Source organism: Ostrinia furnacalis, unplaced genomic scaffold, assembly GCF_004193835.3.
Source record: "Ostrinia furnacalis isolate ACB-3 unplaced genomic scaffold, ASM419383v2 OfSCF5921, whole genome shotgun sequence".
NCBI lineage: Eukaryota > Metazoa > Arthropoda > Insecta > Lepidoptera > Crambidae > Ostrinia > Ostrinia furnacalis.
In genome coordinates, this window is record NW_021136160.1 from 188,431 (window position 1) to 207,915 (window position 19,485).

General features: G+C 36.3%; 1 protein-coding gene across 2 annotated transcripts; it reads right to left on the minus strand.

Annotated features, from left to right (window-relative positions):
* Nucleotides 1-9,209: 9,209 nt before the first annotated feature.
* LOC114361703 (protein app1-like) lies at nt 9,210-18,990 on the minus strand. Of its 2 annotated transcripts, XM_028316834.1 has the most exons (3): nt 18,925-18,990; nt 18,467-18,787; nt 18,025-18,421 (listed from the first exon to the last, which is right to left on the minus strand). In XM_028316834.1, the coding sequence occupies exons 2-3, from the start codon at nt 18,770-18,772 to the stop codon at nt 18,164-18,166; spliced, it is 564 nt and encodes a 187-aa protein (XP_028172635.1). In that variant the 5' UTR covers nt 18,773-18,787; nt 18,925-18,990; the 3' UTR covers nt 18,025-18,163. The 2 variants fall into 2 exon arrangements, with proteins under 2 accessions (XP_028172634.1, XP_028172635.1); XM_028316833.1 differs by lacking the exons at nt 18,025-18,421; nt 18,467-18,787; nt 18,925-18,990 and adding exons at nt 9,210-10,062; nt 13,489-13,566.
* Between the last annotated feature and the right edge of the window lie 495 nt (nt 18,991-19,485).

Here is a 19,485-nt window from a genome sequence, read left to right on the forward strand (position 1 = left end):
GGAAAATATAAAACTAGAAAAATAGGCAGATTAAATATAAAATGCACAAAATATAATCAACTTTTATGTATGGTAAAAAGTTATTCGATTTTATGACTTTTATCATTATTAGTAGGTATAAAAAGCAAGAGTCTGAGTAATTATTATTTGCTATAATTGGATTTGGCATATTCTTTTCACTCTGAGTTTCTGTTTTGATAAGGAAGTTTAAAAAATACCTTTTTAAATTATTTATGTATGTTTTTGTTCATTCAAAATTATTTTTTGAATATTTTAGCTTTTTAATTTTCTATACCCTAATCTTGGCAGTGTATCATATATGATACACCTGGTTTCTGAAAAACTGAAAACAATATATTTTTTTAAACATTTTTATTGGCCTATTAGGATCATACTTAACTCATAAATATCAAAAAAATTAAAATCGTAGTGAATTTTTGGCCATGCCAAGATAAGGGTTAAGACTCCCCTAAGTTTTCGACTTCGACGGAGTTGTGCTTAAGTGGTGGGGGCCCCCGAAAGGGGCATTTTTTCGGTTTATACCGCGTAAAGGACTTACCCTATCAAAAAGTGGTCTTCATGACGGTTGAAGGGCACTTAATCCTGCATTGAATAAGACCAAATTCATATGTTTTGGACAAACCGTTCTCGCGCTAAAGTTCGGCAAAGTAGTAAATACAAAACAAAATATACGTGTAATTAATGATCCTCTCCATGTCCAATGGTTTGTTACCCACAGGCTTCCAAGTCTTGAAAAGGGCCACCTCAACCAGTGTAACCCTATCAAGGCTTACGAGCTTGATGCGCCTATCCTTGTTCGTCCCAGCCGTTCCTTAACTGCGGTTGCTGCACCTCTTCCTGGCACTCACCTGAACGACTCTGTGTTACCTACTGTGGCTGCCCCTCTTCCTTGTATCCTCCTGCATGACTACGTTGCTTAGCCGTATGCCTGGTCTAAGGTCCGATAGCCGGAAAACCGAAAAAACGCCCCTTTCGGGGGCCCCCACCACTTAAGCACAACTCTGTCGAAGTCGAAAACTTAGGAGAGTCTTAATGGGGAACCAATGAAGCAAAAAAATCTTTTGTAGGAATTATTTCCGATTTAATCAATTTTTGTGTTTAATTCTACTGGCCTAATGTGGTTATTTAAGAATGACGAATATATTTTCAACGACTGTACCTTGACCTTGAAAATGCAGTTACCTTGCCCTAAATCGTTTCAAATCTTTTAACACTGCCTCACAATACACAAACGTCGCGCTCGTGACAAATTACACATCTCGTATACCTGCGGAATACTTTTTGTATTATCTTTAAAATTTTAATGAACACCATTTATCATTATTTTACGTTCCGTGAAACTACATACCGCAAAAATAATGAAATACTTGTTTTAGATAAGTAAATACAAGATTACGAGATAGAAGAATTAAAATTATTGAAAAGAACGTTGAACTTGGGTTCGTTCTATGCGTTTCTAATTATGTTTACAAATTCATGATTTTGAGGTCAGTAGGTAAAGTTTACGTGGAGTACAGTCGCAGAATGAAAAGGTTCGTCACCTTAGTGTCGGTTTTCGCTTGCACTAGGTACTGTAAGAGTCAAACCTGCCAACATAACAGTGCAAGAAACAGTGCTGCTAACATTTAAATAAATATGACGTTTGCTAACAAATAAGGTTTTGCTTCTTTATTTTTCTATCCCATCAGTGCAATGCAATGATGACATTGACCAATTGACAATAGTTTTTTTTTATTTAATAGAAATAATAATGGCAGGTTGAACCAACAAGAAGGTTTTAGTTTCTCAATCATAATAATCTTCTTGACAAGATTAATCGTCAAACAACTTTGATCTGAATAATTTTGAACTTTACTGACGAACAGTTAAAGATTATTTTCTCTAACTCGAGATTATTCTGTAACATAGTTTCAAAAGGTAATATGTGCTCGCGATTCGTTGAAGGAATCAATTTGAAAACTGACGAACCTTTTCATTCCGTGACTGTACATGCCATGTAATTTTAATTAAGATTATTGTTTTTTATAATTTGACTTTGATTAGAATTATTATCATATTTTTGATCTTGTTATAGGTAATGTTTTTTTAAATATGTAATTAGTCCAGTCAATAAAGCATTATAGATGGAAATCCGTGGAACACAATTTCTGACTTCGGGACTTTATTTAGGCTAGTTAGGAGGTGAACATAGCAAAAGTCCCCGCCCTTAGCCCTTGAGCCGGCGGAGAGAGGGGGTTTAAAGGTACCACTTTTCGGTTTTTCGCTTAATCCTCGGAAACTATGCGTCCTAGTGACATGACTACTATGAACCAAAAAAAGCTTATTCAATTTGCTACACAATTTTTTCTATGTCTTGTATAGTTTTCGCGGCATCTGCTTTAGAAGGTCTGTAATATTGGAAATTTTATTTTTGTCTTACATGTTCCCATCAGGAGAAAATCGACTAAATCAACATTAAGAAAACATTCTAGACATGCGGAAGCATGTTAAGCCTAGTTTAGGTAGGGGACTGCACCGTGCGTATATTTAAACGAACTAATTGGAGCTACTTTTGACTCCTCATCACACAAAAACTACTGTGCATTAACACTTCAAATTTGGCTCATGTGTTCAGACTTTCAAGATAACCATCAGTTTCAAATTTCATAAACATACCTCAAACGGTTCTTTAGGTATTGACGTCCAAAAATCTACATGTCTGACGTATAGACCAAATTCTAACCACTTCTAGATGACCTTGAAGGTTCAAATTTGGCATCCAGATAGGTAGATGTGTAAATACAAAGGAAGAAATAAAAAACCAGTAAATTTTAACATTTCACAGGTGATAGATAGATGTTAGTGTTCTAAATGTCGATTTTTGAACGTCAATACCTAAATAACCGTTTGAGGTATATTTATGAAATTTGAAGCTGACGTTTATCTTGCAAGTCTCAACATATGAGCCAGATTTGAAGTGTTAATGCGCAGTAGTTTTTGAGTAATGGGGAGTCAAAAGTTGCTCCAATTGATTCGTCTTAATATACGCACGGTGCAGTCCCCTCCCTGGAACTAGGCTTAATATGCCCCCACATGTCTAGAATGTTTGCTCAGTGTTGATTTAGTCGATTTTCTCCTGATGGGAACATGTAAGCCAAAAATAAAATTTCCAATATTACATACCTTCTAGAGCAGTTGCTGCAAAAACTATATAGATATAGAAAAACTTGACTATCTCACCTGTAGCAACTTGAATAAGCTTTATTTGGTTCATAGTAGTCATGTCACTAGGACGCATTGTTTCCGAGGAATAAGCGAAAATCCGAAAAGTGTTACCTTTAAACCCCCCTCTCCCCGCCGGCTCAAGGGCTAAGGGCGGGGACTTTTGCTATGTTCACCTCCTAACTAGTCTAAATAAAGTCCCGAGGTCAGAAATTGTGTTCCACGGATATCTCTCTACACCGTCGTTAAGGCATTCATTGACTGGACTAAATGGACTTTGTGCATTCATGATAACAAGTCATAAATTGACTTATACCTATTTATATTAAGCCAAACATCTGGAAATTAAATGATAATTGAGCATTAAACCAATTTCCTTTTTTGATAATAAAATATCTTTATAATGACAATTTCGTCAATTAGGTGTTTATGATAACTACATTTTAACTGTGCAGGTGCTGCATAGTGTCATGGTACCGTTTAGTTTAACAACTCTGGTGGTCCTGTACAAAAACACAATCGCAAGTAGGTAGTAGAAAAATACTGAATTGAACTGTACATAGGTACATTTTCCAAAAATCTTCTGAGCATACTTTGTTAGTATAATAACTACCTACTAGTCCAGTCAATGAATGCCTTAACGACGGTGTAGAGAGAAATCCGTGGAACACAATTTCTGACCTCGGGACTTTATTTAGCCTAGTTAGGTGGTGAACATAGCAAAAGTCCCCGCCCTTAGCTCTTGAGCCGGCGGGGAGAGGGGGATTTAAAGGTACCACTTTTCGGTTTTTCGCTTAATCCTCGGAAACTATGCGTCCTAGTGACATGACTACTATGAACCAAAAAAAGCTTATTCAATTTGCTACAGGTGAGACCGTCAGGTTTTTCTATATCTTGTATAGTTTTTGCGGCATCTGCTCTAGAAGGTCTGTAAAATTGGAAATTTTATTGTTGTCTTACATGTTCCTTTCAGGAGAAAATCGACTAAATCAACATTGAGCAAACACTATAGACATGCGGGAGCATGTTAAGCCTAGTTCCATGGAGGGGACTGCACCGTGCGTATATTTAGACGAACCAATTAGAGCCACTTTTGACTCCTCATCATTCAAAAACTACTGTGCATTAACACTTCAAATTTGGCTCATGTATTGAGACTTGCAAGATATACATCAGCTTCAAATTTCATAAATATACCTCAAACGGTTATTTAGGTATTGACGTTCAAAAATCGATATTTAGAGCACTACTATCTATCTATCACATGTGAAATGTTAAAATTTACTGGTTTTTTATTTGTTCCTTTGTATTTACATAACTACCTTTCTGGATGCCAAATTTGAACCTTCGAGGTCATCTGGAAGTGGTTAGAATTTGGTCTATAGGTCAGACATGTAGATTTTTGGACGTCAATATCTAAAGAACCGTTTGAGGCATATTTATGAAATTTGAAACTGATGTATATCTTGCAAGTCTCAACACATGAGCCAAATTTGAAGTGTTAATGCACAGTAGTTTTTGAGTGATGAGGAGTCAAAAGTGGCTCAAAGTGATTCGTCTAAATATACGCACGGTGTAGTCCCCTCGCTGGAACTAGGCTTAACATGCTCCCGCATGTCTAGAATGATTGCTCAATGTTGATTTAGTCGATTTTCTCCTGATGGGAACATGTAAGACAAAAATAAAATTTCCAATATTACAGACCTTCTAGAGCAGATGCCGCGAAAACTATACAATTTATAGAAAAACTTGTCTATCTCACCTGTAGCAAATTGAATATGCTTTTTTTGGTTCAAAGTAGTCATGTCACTAGGACGCATAGTTTCCGAGGATTAAGCGAAAAACCGAAAAGTGGCACCTTTAAACCCCCCTCTCCCCGCCGGCTCAAGGGCTAAGGGCGGGGACTTTTGCTATGTTCACCTCCTAACTAGTCTAAATAAAGTCCTGAAGTCAGAAATTGTGTTCTACAGTTTTCCATCTATAATGCTTTATTGACTGGACTATACTTAATTCAGTCAGAGGGAAAAGTTTCATGTAAAATTTGGCAATGGGATAGAATGTTTTCAATCAGTAAGTAAACGTAGGATAAGATCGGTCTCGTAGTTGACAGTTGTCAAAAACCACACAAATCACGCAAAGAAACATGTTCCTTAGATAACTTTAGTCTCATAGATTTTATAGCTAATTAAAGACAACGTTTATCGATAGTCTATAAATAACCGAGCTATTCTCGGTGCGATACGACAGGGAATGCTGCTTAATTAAGTGCAGTGGGGACGCTAATGAATCTAATGCACTATCCGATAAGTGCCGGGAACGAGGCTGCGAAGTGGGCCAAGGTCAGCGAAGAGGCGATAGCGACCCTGCATTCGAATAGTCAAGTAGACAAGATGGTAGCCCTCCATCAATAAATTATTGCCGAAGCTCGTCTCTTAAGGCAACATTCAAGTAGATATGTTAGAGTACGTTCGCTACTTTATTTAACAGCGGTACACTTATAGGTTATTCAAAGAGAACTGGGAAATTAAATCAATATCAGAACTCCTATATTCGTAAACGAAATCCTGAAAGATATACTTTTCTTCCCTTATCGGTAAAACATTTACTTAAACGGAATTTCTTTTACTTTTGTACGAGTGGGTATAATAAAAGATAATATAACTTAGTTGTGACAACACACAATAAATGCAACTTGATTTGAATTTATGCAAGTTGGTACGCATATAAAATTGCATTAAGTATTTATCGAGTTCTTATCAAACTCTCTCAAGATTTTCTCGAATCATTGCTAATCAAGCTACCTTTCAAACAAAAAAGTCATTTTAATTCGGCTCATCCGATTGGGGACTACGATGACTCAGATACACGCATAAAAAGATACAGAGACAAATACCTGAATACAAAGCATCTCGGATACACGCGTACACGTTATGTCAAATATCAAGTTCTGTGAGAAATATCACAAACTCTATCCATTCCGACAGCGAACTCTACAAAGTGCCAGTATTGACGATGAATACGAAGCCTAAAAGGCGAGAATTTATACTTACGGGCGATATAACAATCACATTATGATCATGAATTTTCTAAATTCATTTGCTTTATTGTTTTGTAAAAATTATAACTTAACCAAGTGCTTGAAATAAATGCTTGTTATCTATTGCAACGGTTTTGACATACTTAAATATCATTTATCAATTTAGCATTGTGACTGACAAAGTTATCCTTTCATAAATAGTTCCAAAATATAAAAAAGAAGTAGATAGAAGTACTGAGAGAGAAGTGACCAATTAGACAGACAAGTACTTAACTTTATTAAAAAAATATGAATCAACACTAGTTACTTTATAATTAACCATTTTGATAAATCATAGAAACCATTACCCATTAATTGTTGTAACTTACATTTTTCCTTATTGATAAATAAGACCTACGAAAGCTGCACCTTGTTTCTGTCATTAATCAAAACCAATAAGCGAGTCTCGAGTAAAAAATAAACTGTCACTGTAATTGATGGCACCATTTGCAAAGCCACAATTAAACTACGAATAAGAGCAGGTGCGCAAAAACTCGAGCTCCGTGATGCGAGACGACGTTCCAAGAACCCGTTGTTGGTTATCTTTAGACGACAATGTGCATGCGCATAATCGGATGACGTCACTCGTCGCAGCCCGCTAAGAGCCTAGCAATAAGGAAACCGACATGAAATTCCCTTCTTTTGCGTGAATCAACCTGCTATTTTTAGCTCTGAAAAGTCAATGTCGCGACTTGTGTGTTTAGGTCTAACTAGACCTTGGTACGATTGTTACTTGTTTAAATAATGGGATTTCGTGCTGATTAAAGTAGTAAATTGTAACTCTTATTAGGTACTAGCTTTCCGCCCGCGGCTTCGCCCGCGTGGAATTTTGTCTGTCGCAGAAAAACTATATCGCGCGCGTCCCTGTTTCAAAAACCGGGATAAAAACTATCCTATGTTCTTTCCCGGGACTCAAACTATCTCTATGCCAAATTTCATCAAAATCGGTTGCGAGGTTTAAGCGGGAAAGCGTAACAGACAGACAGACAGACAGAGTTACTTTCGCATTTATAATATTAGTTGGGATTGGTTCGGCGGTTTATGGCAAAAGATTGTTAGCATTTATTGGTTCTTCCTGTAGCTTTACTAACTTACTTAAATCATATAAGAATTTTTAATAACTTAACAGAACTTTTAATGACTGAGGAGTGATTAATAACGTCCATAAATAATTTCAACTGCAAAATATTTGCTTCAACTCTAACTGCGGATAGATATAGTGGAGGGACCATACATAAATACTTGCTTCAGACCTGTTTAACTTTCCGTGGGACGGGAGAGAGGTTTACGTGTACCTGACTCATACATTCCGATCGATGACGTCACTTGCTCATGGGGTTGGAATTGACCAGTGGAAGGAATCGGAATAAATAAAAGAATGACGCAAGTTTGCAAGTTCATTCGTTTCATTCTCAGAATACGGAACAAACCAGAAACCGTCAACGGGCGTAAATGTGTATTCATATAAAGTACTCCAAATCGCACTAGTTTGACTTTAGAGCAATCAGTCAATGGCCGGCGCGCGCATTGTTTACATATCCGTCAGATTGACACTTTATAATTAAATTATGCCGTCTTGTGCCGTTCCAACATGTAAGAATGCTACTGGAATTACGAAGAAAGTGCATGGGATCATGTTTTATCCGTAAGTAGCACATTTCCAATTCATTTTAATTAAATAATAATTTTCAAAAAAAATCACGGTCGTATTTTGTAAGTGTTGCCACAGGTCAACGGAATATTTTACCCTACTTTTTTATATTGAATTACATTTGTCTACTTATAAAAAATTCACGCGTTAATTTTGTTAGCGTTACCACAGAATAATGGAATATTTTCCCCATCCTTTTTGTTTTAATTAGTTTTTAGTGTAATTTCATCCATGACATGACAACCTGATTAATTAAATTATAAGTGCCACTTGTGGTCTAAACTGAATAAATATTTTTGATTTTGATTTGATTTCAATATTTTACATAATAAAGAACCTTAAGTTTCTTTTTTGTTTTACTTGGCATTCTAAAATGTATATTCGACTTTTGTAATTGACTTTTAAATAACATATTATACCTACATATAGTATATTACACTATTTAATAGAAATAAATAATCATCTACACTTAGTTACTTCGGAGTAAAAATTAAATTCATAGGTAGGTAGGTACTATCTATGCCTATGGCCAGTCATGTCGTCTCGTTCTATCGCAAAGAATCACCATTTGATAAGAGCGAGAGCAAAAACGGAAATGGATAGTTAACACTGGCCGTGTGTACTTATTTCACTTACTTATTTTTTACTTGTTTAACATCTCTTTAAAAAATTACATAATTTTACCCCAAAAATGGGGGTGTCACACGGCGCTAGTAACACTAAAGGGGGTAGAGGGGCGCGGGAGGGGAAGTATTTTGGACACAAGTTGCCGCGTAGAAATGTTATCGAACACTCCTTCTGGTTTGTTCTGTATTCTGAGGTTTCATTCATCTTTTTTACAAGACATGACGTCATCGACTAAGTATTTCATAGATTACCTTTTGTAGTTAACTTAAACTAAAATATAAGTGTGTAAATATCAATATTTGGCTACGACTGCAGACTGTATTTATGATTAGAAAAAACTTTCGTAGCACGTATGTTATTTTTGTGCTTATTTGACGTCATTCATAATTTATCGTCAGGTGACGTCATAAGTGATAGTGGCAAATATTTTATATTTTACGTATTTTCTATAAAAATAAGCTTCATGTGAGAATGTATCATCTTTTTCTTCATCCAACATGTATTCAGCTCTTGTCACTCAAATACTTATACTTATTGATGACACTTTTATTTTGTCTTTCATACAATTAATTGAAACATATTGAGTTTATGAGATCCACTCAATTCATAATTAAACAAAAACAAACACAGGAGTTTAAGTACAAAAATATTTATTGGAAACAGTACAGAACCAAAATATTGGTATATCTGTTGAACATAGTTTTCAAGATTTTGCTTTCATTGTGTTACACGCAAAAAGCAGCACAGCTTAAGCTGGTCTTCGACAGCCTCCCTCCAAAGTTGATTTAGTTAAGAATTTCGGGGAGCACGACGGCTTCGGGGATGACCACGGGAGCCACGGGCTCAGGGATCACGATGGCTTCAGGGATCACCTCGGGGGCAATGGGCTCGGGGATCACGACCGCTTCGGGGATGACCACGGGAGCCACGGGCTCAGGGATCGCGATAGCTTCAGGGATCACCACAGGGGCGATGGGCTCGGGGATCACGACGGCTTCGGGGATGACCACGGGAGCCACGGGCTCAGGGATCGCGATAGCTTCAGGGATCACCACAGGGGCGATGGGCTCGGGGATCACGATGGCTTCGGGGATCACCACGGGATTGACGGGCTCAGGCATCACGATGGGTTCAGGGATGACGACGGGCTGTTCAGGGATGACCACGGGAAGCACGGGAGTGGGCAGAACAATGGGGTCAGGCAGAACAGATTCGGGCTCCGCAGTTTCAGGCACCACGATGGGCAGCACAGGAGTGGGCAATATAATGGGATCGGGAATAACGGGTGCCTCAGGGTCGACGGGGATCACGGGCGTGGGGAAGATGACCTCAGGAACGAGTATGGGAGCGGGCACGGGTTTGTCGACGACGACGGCGTCGCTGGAGCCTCCATCAACGTTGACGATGATCTGCACCAGCGGCAGGGGGTTGGCGGCGGCCACGGCCACGAGGGCGAAGAAAGCAACGAAGGTCTTCATGTTTTTAGCTGAAATAATGAAAATGTGTTAATTACAGAAACGGTTTGAAAAGAATTTGTTTAAAAAGTTAACTTGTCTACGAATAACATTGGTATATGTTACACTATCACGTCAAAAATTAGATCTCACGTTGAAGCTTAAGAGCGTTGTAGCAAAAAGTTGGCGTTCGAATTTTAGGTTTTTATTGCTTGACGTCGCGTAGTGAGTGCGCAAACTGCATTTATCTGTACAATTTCAACGCTGCGTCGACTAAACGATCTTAATCCGTAGTTGTATCGTACCTAAGACAGTACATCATACATAATAATAAAGAAATAATGTATAATTTACCTATTTGATTTTTTCTCAGATCAGACTTTTAGCAAAATCAAGTTACGTAATTAATGTATTTTTTACACAAGTAAATCCCGCGACAAGTTTTTAATCTTTAAATTGAGTAAAGTAATAAGTTGATGGGTTTGAAAGAATTTATTTTATTTTATTCTTTTTACAGCATCAAAAGCTTGTTTGTGAAAAATATTTACTATTGACTTTTTAGTTTTTATGATGCGGGATGGAAAAATTAAAATTTATTCTGATTTTGTGACGTTTCCGCACATAAATATGGATAGGTTAAATAAATAGAATGAAATGTATGAAAACGAGCGTGCCATTTTTTAAACGTTATCTATAATATCTGTGTCCATCAAAGAGCTCGTAACTAAACATCGTAAGCGCCATTCAAATTATTATCTAAAAGTTAATAATAAATATTTAGTTTTTGTAAATCTAAACAAGTCAGGAAATCAAAGAGGTAAATACTGATATCATTGTGATTTTATAGAATTTATTATTATAAACCACGGTCGTATAATGCTAAAAAATCAGAGGTAACTTTAAGATTTTTATCCATAGAGCAAAATTTATCTAATCGTGTTTTTAAACAGTTATCCCATTAGGTACACATGCGTTCTGTAATACAAACCCATCAAAAACAATACTTGTCAAAAAACCAAGTCTCACTACTCAGTTGTTCTACGGTAAAAAGTTGTGAGATCCATGTAATACCAAGTCCAGTCCAGGAAATCATTAACGTTTTACATAAATATATTGACTTGGCCATCGCATGAAAACACGTGTAAATTAAATTATTTAGTGCGAAATGAAACGAAATTTTGCATGCCTGTGTAGACATGCAAAATTTCAGCTCAATGGGAAAACGGGAAGTAAGTAAATTTTAAGTTGCAAGATTTTACAACTCCAGATGTCAAAGAAAATAAAAGCTTGTAGATAGCTTTACAAAGAAAAGAAAGATTTATGAAGAAAATAAAAAGTACTGTCTACGATACATTTGTTAGGCCGTGTTGCACCGTCTTACTTTAACATTGACATCAAAATTTTGGATGTCAAAAATCTGTCTAACATAAAACACCGGTTATTGTCAGTTAGGGTCAAAGTTAGGTGGTGCATCTCAGCCTTAGTGTATTTTAATTAAATTTAATACAAATAAGGATGACGAAAATAATCGATAAGTGATCTCACTCGAATATTTCTTATAGTAGGTATACAAGATGTCGAACAAATGGTTACTTACTGAAAAAGTGCTTCATGAGACCTAGCAAACGGCATCAATAATATGTTTAAGAACGAACTGAATCTATTCAAAAAACCTATATTTCCAGCTTTCATACATTTAATACAGTTACAAACAAACACGAAATCAATGGTTTCTGAGAATTCTGAGTGCCTTAATGCCGTCCCCTTTATCTGTTTATTTAGTATTTATTAATTAGTATCTCTTGATGATATTGTAGCAAGTTAAACCTAAAATCATGTTTTCCGTAAATAATTTAAATAAGAATGCAATTTACGAGTTTGTTGTTTGATTATTATATATTACTCAATTAAAAATTTAAATTTAAAAAATTAACACTTCTAATATGGTAGGTATGGCTGGCGGCATACATTTAGTATGAAATTCGGAAACATTGAATTTTCGCATAGATCCAGTTTATTCTTTGACCTATTTATTGTTATTGTTTTAAAGAGCTCATGAAGCACTTACAGGAACAGTAAACAGTTTCTCGATATCTTGTATAATTAAAAATCAAGTGAAATCACTTATCGTTTCCACCCTGTACCTATACTTTTAAAAATAAACTCATTTTATACGTTCATTTGTATAAGTATCTACAATACAAATACCTAACCAACTTAGTTGACGTTTTATAAAACTATTTGTCTAAGTGTCATCGAGCGACCGCTGGTGGATTTGCCATTTACCTGACCTACCCCTTTATTACTAAACGTTTAATATCAGATGAATAGTTACGCACCAATTTCTTTCATTCAGTCGTCAGTAATTGAACTTTCGGAAAAACATGACGAAGCGTTGTGTGACCATACAGACGCTATTCAACTTTTATTAGTAAGGAAGAGTATATTTTATGTTGGTAGAAACACAATAGCATAGACTAATGTTTTGACACCCTGTTAAAATTTTTATTAGTCATTTATTTTTTCCTGACCAAACAGATACCATAATAATATCTTTTATCTATTCTACCCATATTCTGTAAGTAAAATAATAAAAAGTTTGAAAAGAAAGAAATTACAAGTCCGATTTACCTAAACAAATAAATTAAAAATACTTGCGGATCAAAAGTACTCAATCATACTACAATTTACGAAAAAATCACGCGTGACGCATATACGTCAGTGGGCAGTCAACTGACATAGACCCGGCGTCTACGAGTGCCAAAGCACGACTGATTTATGCCATTTGATGCACCCGATTTTATAGTATTTTCAAATTAATTTTTCATTTGAAGATTGAAGATAGATATTTTTTCTTTTTCACACAATAATAGTACTATGTTTCTTCTTAAGTATAAAGTAGTTTATGTTGCCAAATGACTTTTAGATTATGAGATGTGACCTGTTTTCTTGCAGTAATTTTCTCGAATTTTGACTATCTTAGACATGATAAAAATGCATTTTAATGAATTAAACATCAAAATTTTCTCAATACACTTTCTTCTTCAGGGTATGCTTATTCTAATGAATACATTCTATCTTCTTACTTAGAAATAAATTTGTTGTAATATTAGTTCAAAGTTGTGCCTTCGCGAGTTACCTGGAAATCGGGCTTTCGAAATTCGCTGTTTTCGTAGGCAAAAATCCAATTTGAACAAGATGTTGTCAATAGACATTCCGTAAAAACGTATGATAATTACGATGATATAAGTCAAAAGAAGCTATAACAATAAATTATATGACTAAAATCATTTCGAAATCTGCCAAATTCTCAATTTCTGCATGAAAAATGTGACAACGCTCTTAATCAAAATAGGAACTTGGATATTATTTTCAAAACACCTAAATCACAAAACAAAACTTCCTACTTGTACTACTTGTAAATAGATTAATTTTGAAATAAATGGTTAGGTACTTACTTGTTTCCAATTGATTCCAATGAAAACTATGAGTTATGATACATTTACAGGCTATTTATACATTGGCTTTCATGATAGCTGTTAACTTTTTATTATAGTAGTAATGATACCAAATTTTACCATCGTCAACAAAAAATGGCGCAGATAAAATAAATGATGACTAATTTTCATAAATATGTACCTGACTATTGGATAACTTCTTCAACCCTTTTCTAAAGCACGAGGTATGCATTATCACGGGACTATTCCCACCTCTCGTTCCCACCACTGCAACTCCTGTGTAGCCAGGATCTACAGCTTGACCGCCACAAAAACCCAACCAATGAAAGTCAAGTTTGTCCCGGGGGAAAGTTAAACTGTCATTGGACCCGCAACGAAATTAATCAGAAGAACATAGGATGAGTTCGAAATTAAGGTTCGACTTCCCTCCATTGCAAAGCGGATGACAGGTGACAAACAAAGGTTTAAAATCTTTAAGAAAAGATTATGCACTCTTATGAGCAAATAGGAACTACCTGCCAATAATATTTTTCACAAAATCGCTTAAAAGCACGGAAATGAGAGAAATGAGAGGTATGCATTATCAAAAAAATCTCAAAATAAAACTCAAACTCAAGTATTGCTCAGCTTATCAATATTTGGACCAAAGTATCACAGACTCCTATATTCTTACGAGTGTATCCTATTAATATTGTGTATGTGAAAGTGGATATTTGTACAACTTCACAGGCTTCTTCAGGCGTTAGAACGTCTCGTAGCTAGGTGGAGTGAGAACTTACTGGTTGCTGGCAAGTAAGTATTGGGGTAGGCCTATCCCAACTAATATTATAAATGCGAAAGTAACTCTGTCTGTCTGTCTGTCTGTCTGTCTGTCTGTCTGTCTGTCTGTTACGCTTTCCCGCTTAAACCTCGCAACCGATTTTGATGAAATTTGGCATAAAGATAGTTTGAGTCCCGGGAAAGAACATAGGATAGTTTTTATCCCGGTTTTTGAAACAGGGACGCGCGCGATAAAGTTTTTCTGTGACAGACAAAATTCCACGCGGGCGAAGCCGCGAGCGGAAAGCTAGTTAATAATAATATGACCAGCGTAGTAGACTGCCATGAGATAATAATAAAGAGTCTTTACACGTCATTTCATAATAAAGGCATGACACAAAAAATGCTATAAGACCATGCCAAGATCTAATAAATATAGGTAGGTACACATATTTTAAATATACAGAACCACTTGTGGTTAATCGACTCTACCATATAGCTTATATTCCTTTATCTTTTGCAAGTATTAACGTTACAAGTAGTGTAGTAGATAAAATAATAGAATGTTTAATCAGTTTGATTATTTTTAGTATTGCAATTTATGCAAGACGTGAAAAATAAATTTGCATTTTGAATGTTGTAGTAGGTAATTGTTCAACTTCGTTTCAAAGTTTTGGCCATAAGTTTCTAAATATACTCGTAGAATTAAACTTCACGCCCTTCCGCTATCCACACATCAGCTCAAAATATCAGACATCCCCCCCACTGTAGACGTCGCCTTGCATGCGTCTCCTCAAAAACCTCAAAAAACAATGGTAGGGTCCCAAATTTTATTTAACAAGCCCTCATCCTAATAATAAGACGGTTACACAAATAAAATCGCGCGCCCAACCGGTATTATTGAAAACGACCGTTATTAACTTGATAAAGCAAGCACCCTTGATAAAGACCCAAAATTTCGACTCACCCCGGTCCAACCGGAATACTTGTCCATCTGTAGTAGTACCAAGGACAAAATATTATAATGCTGCAGCAACGGGAAATGTAGTTGTTCCTACCTAATCGAGACATTATCTCTTTATAAGACTCGAAGTGGTGATCGCGATTAAAATGTATAAAATTGTGATTTCAAACATAGACCAGTTACGGATACTTGATATTAAAAATTGATTTAATAAATATTTATCATTCTTTACTTAAAAATAATTCATTTATTTAATTGTAAAAAGAAAGTTACTCAAGTAAATATAAATGCTCTCCTACCTTCTTTAATAAGGATTCAATGAAAACTATACTTTTTCCAAATTTTTCAATCCTTATAAGGATTGAAAAAATTATCTCGATATATCGAGATCTAGATCTACATTTGCTATCATCATTTACGAGTTGACTTAAAGAGATTACTTTATTGAACCACAACGATGGTCATTTATATTCTTACATAATGTTTTATCTTGATAATATAATATTGTTCTTTAGTGTAGATATATTCATTCAGTAGACGAGTAGATTGTTGCCTTCCAGGAATGAGTTGAGCTGATCAATGTGATTTTGAAAATAGATCCATGAATTAATAGGCCTTTCCTGAAAGTCCCTTAAAAATGGTTCTCTCAGTCAAATCTAGGTTTATTGGTGCCAATTTCAAGTAGAAAATTGATATAACTCGAAAAATAAGACACAGTCATGCGTTTAAGTTAAATTGTTTTTTCATAGATTCCATGTAGGTAAACAATAATAAATACTCTTTATTGCACACCAAAGAACAGAACAGAAAGAAAAGGAACACACAAGGTACAACTAGGCGGTCTTATCCCTATGAAGCGATCTCTTCCAGACAACTATGGTGAGGACAGTTACTATCTGATTAATATCGTTTAATCAGATAGTATCGTTTATCGGGCTCAATGACAGTTTACCTTTCCCCCGGGACAAACATAGCCTTCACAGGTTGGGTTATTATTGACGGCCAAGCTAAAGACATAGATCCTGACTACACAGTAGTCCCAGCGGCGCCAACGAGAAGTGAGAATAAATAGTCGCATATTGCTCCCGCAGCCGCACCCGTACCTAGCATTTTTTAGTCGGCCGACACTTTCTGAAAAAGCTCAAAAATATGATATCCTTTATAAAACAATTACATAAAAAAGTTTAAGAAAGTTTTTTCAATTATATCAATACTTCTTGTGTTGTGATACCTGCTACGTCTAAGATGCGTTCCATTGCATCTAAGACAAATGAACAACTAGACTTGTTTTTACATAAAAAAAATAGAAAACTAGCTGTTCCTACAGACTTTGTCCTGTATTAAGAAAAAAATAATTACATACAGCCGAACATAGAACATCCTCCTTTTTTGTAGTCGGTTAAAAAGTTAATATTGCCGTTATGTTTCCTTAATTTCTTTAATTTTCCACGCACATTTCTTAATTGTTATTACTTAAGAACCTTTTTCTGAACAAACACAAGAAAAAAAGTATGAGAGAAATCGGTCTAACCGTTCTCAAGTTAAAGGCGTGAACGTGAAATAGATAAATTAATGATTAAAATAAATAAATCAAAAACTAAAATTTAAAAAGGTCCCGGGTACGATTCCCGGCCGGGCAGAAATTGAAATGATTAATTTTAATTTCTGTGACGGGTCTGGGTGTTACTATGCATAATAATATGTATTTAAAAAATATAAGTTCAAGTAGGTATGTTTGTTTATATCCCTTGTCTAGTATCTACTCATAGTATGTACAAGCTTTGCTTAGTTTGGGAGTAGAGGCGCAGTGTAAAAATGTCCAACAATAAATATTATTTATTTATTTAATACTATTAAATAAAATAAATCAAAAACTGTAGAGTGTCGCCGAAAGGGTGTTCCCTTGCTGTGCTAGAATTTAATTAACTTCTCTTCACCAGCTGTTAATTCGCGCTAACCAACCACTGCTTGCTGATGAGCTACCTTAGTTTACTCTTACGTTAATTAATAAATTAAAATATATTTTAGGTATTTGTTAACCAGCTGACCCGGCAAACTTCTTACCGCCGTCAGTAAAAAGTTGTCTAATTTATAATAACTTAACAAATCGCAAGTGTCCTGTTTAAAACTCTTAAATATTTGTATAAAAACTAGCATTCCGCCCGCGGCTTCGCCCGCGTGGAATGTTGTTTGTCACAGAAAAATTTTATCGCGCGCGTCCCTATTTCAAAAACCGGGATAAAAAAATCTTTTACCGGGACTCAAACTATCTCTATGCCAAATTTCATCAAAATCCGTTCAGTAAACCAGTGCGACGTGAAAGCCAGACAGACAGACAGAGTTACTTTCGCATTTATAATATTAGTATATAAGTATAGATAGCAGGCTCGGCGAACTTCGGAAATAATGCGTGACATGAAGCACATGAAGTGTCAATCGCGGAAAATGGCGGAGTAAATACCTACTTAATTAGATTTACATTACATTTTTCTGTTCGTTTTTCTGACTAACCATTTGAAAATATTTTATAGCAGGGTTTCCCAAGCTATGAGTTGCGACGCGACCCAGTGGTGGGTCGCGAGCGAAAATTGAATGGACCCTGCCTGTAGAACAACACACTACCCTACCGATCCGAGTCCTTTATTTAGGTATATTGTTAACGGTTCAATTTCAAAAATGTAAGATTAGTTAGCAGTGGCTATTTATCTAATATTATAATAGCGATTGGTTGCAAACACAACAGTTATTTAGAAGATAGTAAATGCTTTATGCATGTATTTAGAATAATTTAATTATAATTAATAAAAACATAATTCAATTTGTAAACGTCATTTATTAAGGTATTTTACAGTACATCCAAATCATGAGTGTTCACTCCTGAAAGGAGTGCCTTAATACATGCAATATTTCAGCTGGCTGTTGTTGGCGCCAAATCTAGTTCCAGTTGTGAAGTTAGCCCAGTTGCTCGGGGAGGACGATGGCCTCGGGGACCACTACGGGCACGACGGGCATCACGGGGACGGATTCGGGGACCACCACCTCAGGGGCAATGGTCTCGGGAAGGACGATAGCTTCAGGGATGACGACGGGGAGCACAGGGGCGGGGAGGACGATCGATTCAGGGATGACCTCGGGGGCAACGGGCTCAGGGAGGACGATTCCTTCAGGGATGACCTCAGGGATAACGGGTTGAGGGATGACGATGGGAGTAGGGAACACGATGGGCTGCTCGGGCTCGGGAACAACGATGGGAGTGGGGAAGACGATGGGCTGTTCAGGCTCAGGGATAACGATGGGGGTGGGGAAGACGATGGGCTGCTCGGGCTCGGGGATGACGATGGGGGTAGGGAAGACTATTGGCTGTTCAGGCTCAGGGATAACGATGGGAGTGGGGAAGACGGGTCCTACAATCTCGGGAACGGTCACAGGAGCGGGCACGGGCTTGTCGACGACGACGGCGTCGCTGGAGCCTCCATCAACGTTGACGATGATCTGCACCAGCGGCAGGGGGTTGGCGGCGGCCACGGCCACGAGGGCGAAGAAAGCAACGAAGGTTTTCATTGTGTTTTTTTTTTGCTGAAATGAAATAAATTGAATTAGAATATTTTTTGTTACTATCAAATATTTGTTATTATCAAATACCAAATTATATCCATCATCAAAAAGCAAATAATATTTAATCGTGGACCACTTAAGTAATATCATTAACTCACCTTGTTTTACAAGAATTCAATGAAAACTATGCTCTTAAACGAAATTTTTTGTGTTTATATAGGGAATCTACATTGGCTATCATTTACGAGTTTTATTATGACGATTATCTATATTACACTAAGCTTATACACATACATGATTTATTGTTCTTTTATAGTTATGAACGACAAAATATTATGTAAAATGTTAGTTTGGTTAAAGTTACAAGATACAGTAATGTATGACTAAGAGTAGGCGCACACCGTTGATTTTTAGTTGGCCGATAGTTGTGCCCGATTTTAAATTGTATGAAGAATCGGCCAAATCGAATCGGCGTAGTGTGCGCACTCCCATACATGCCCATACTGATCAACTGCCTAAACTAACTAACTGACTAAACTATCGGCTGACGAAAAATCAACGGTGTGCGCCTACTCTAAAACTTTATTTAAAAACTGTGAATTGACAACAACAAAACTGTTTTGAAATAAACCTAGATCTTTAGATATCCTATTGATTAACTCACGGTGGATTTAATTTAGTTGTTTATGCGATCTCAAGAGATCGAAAGCCTGCGTGGT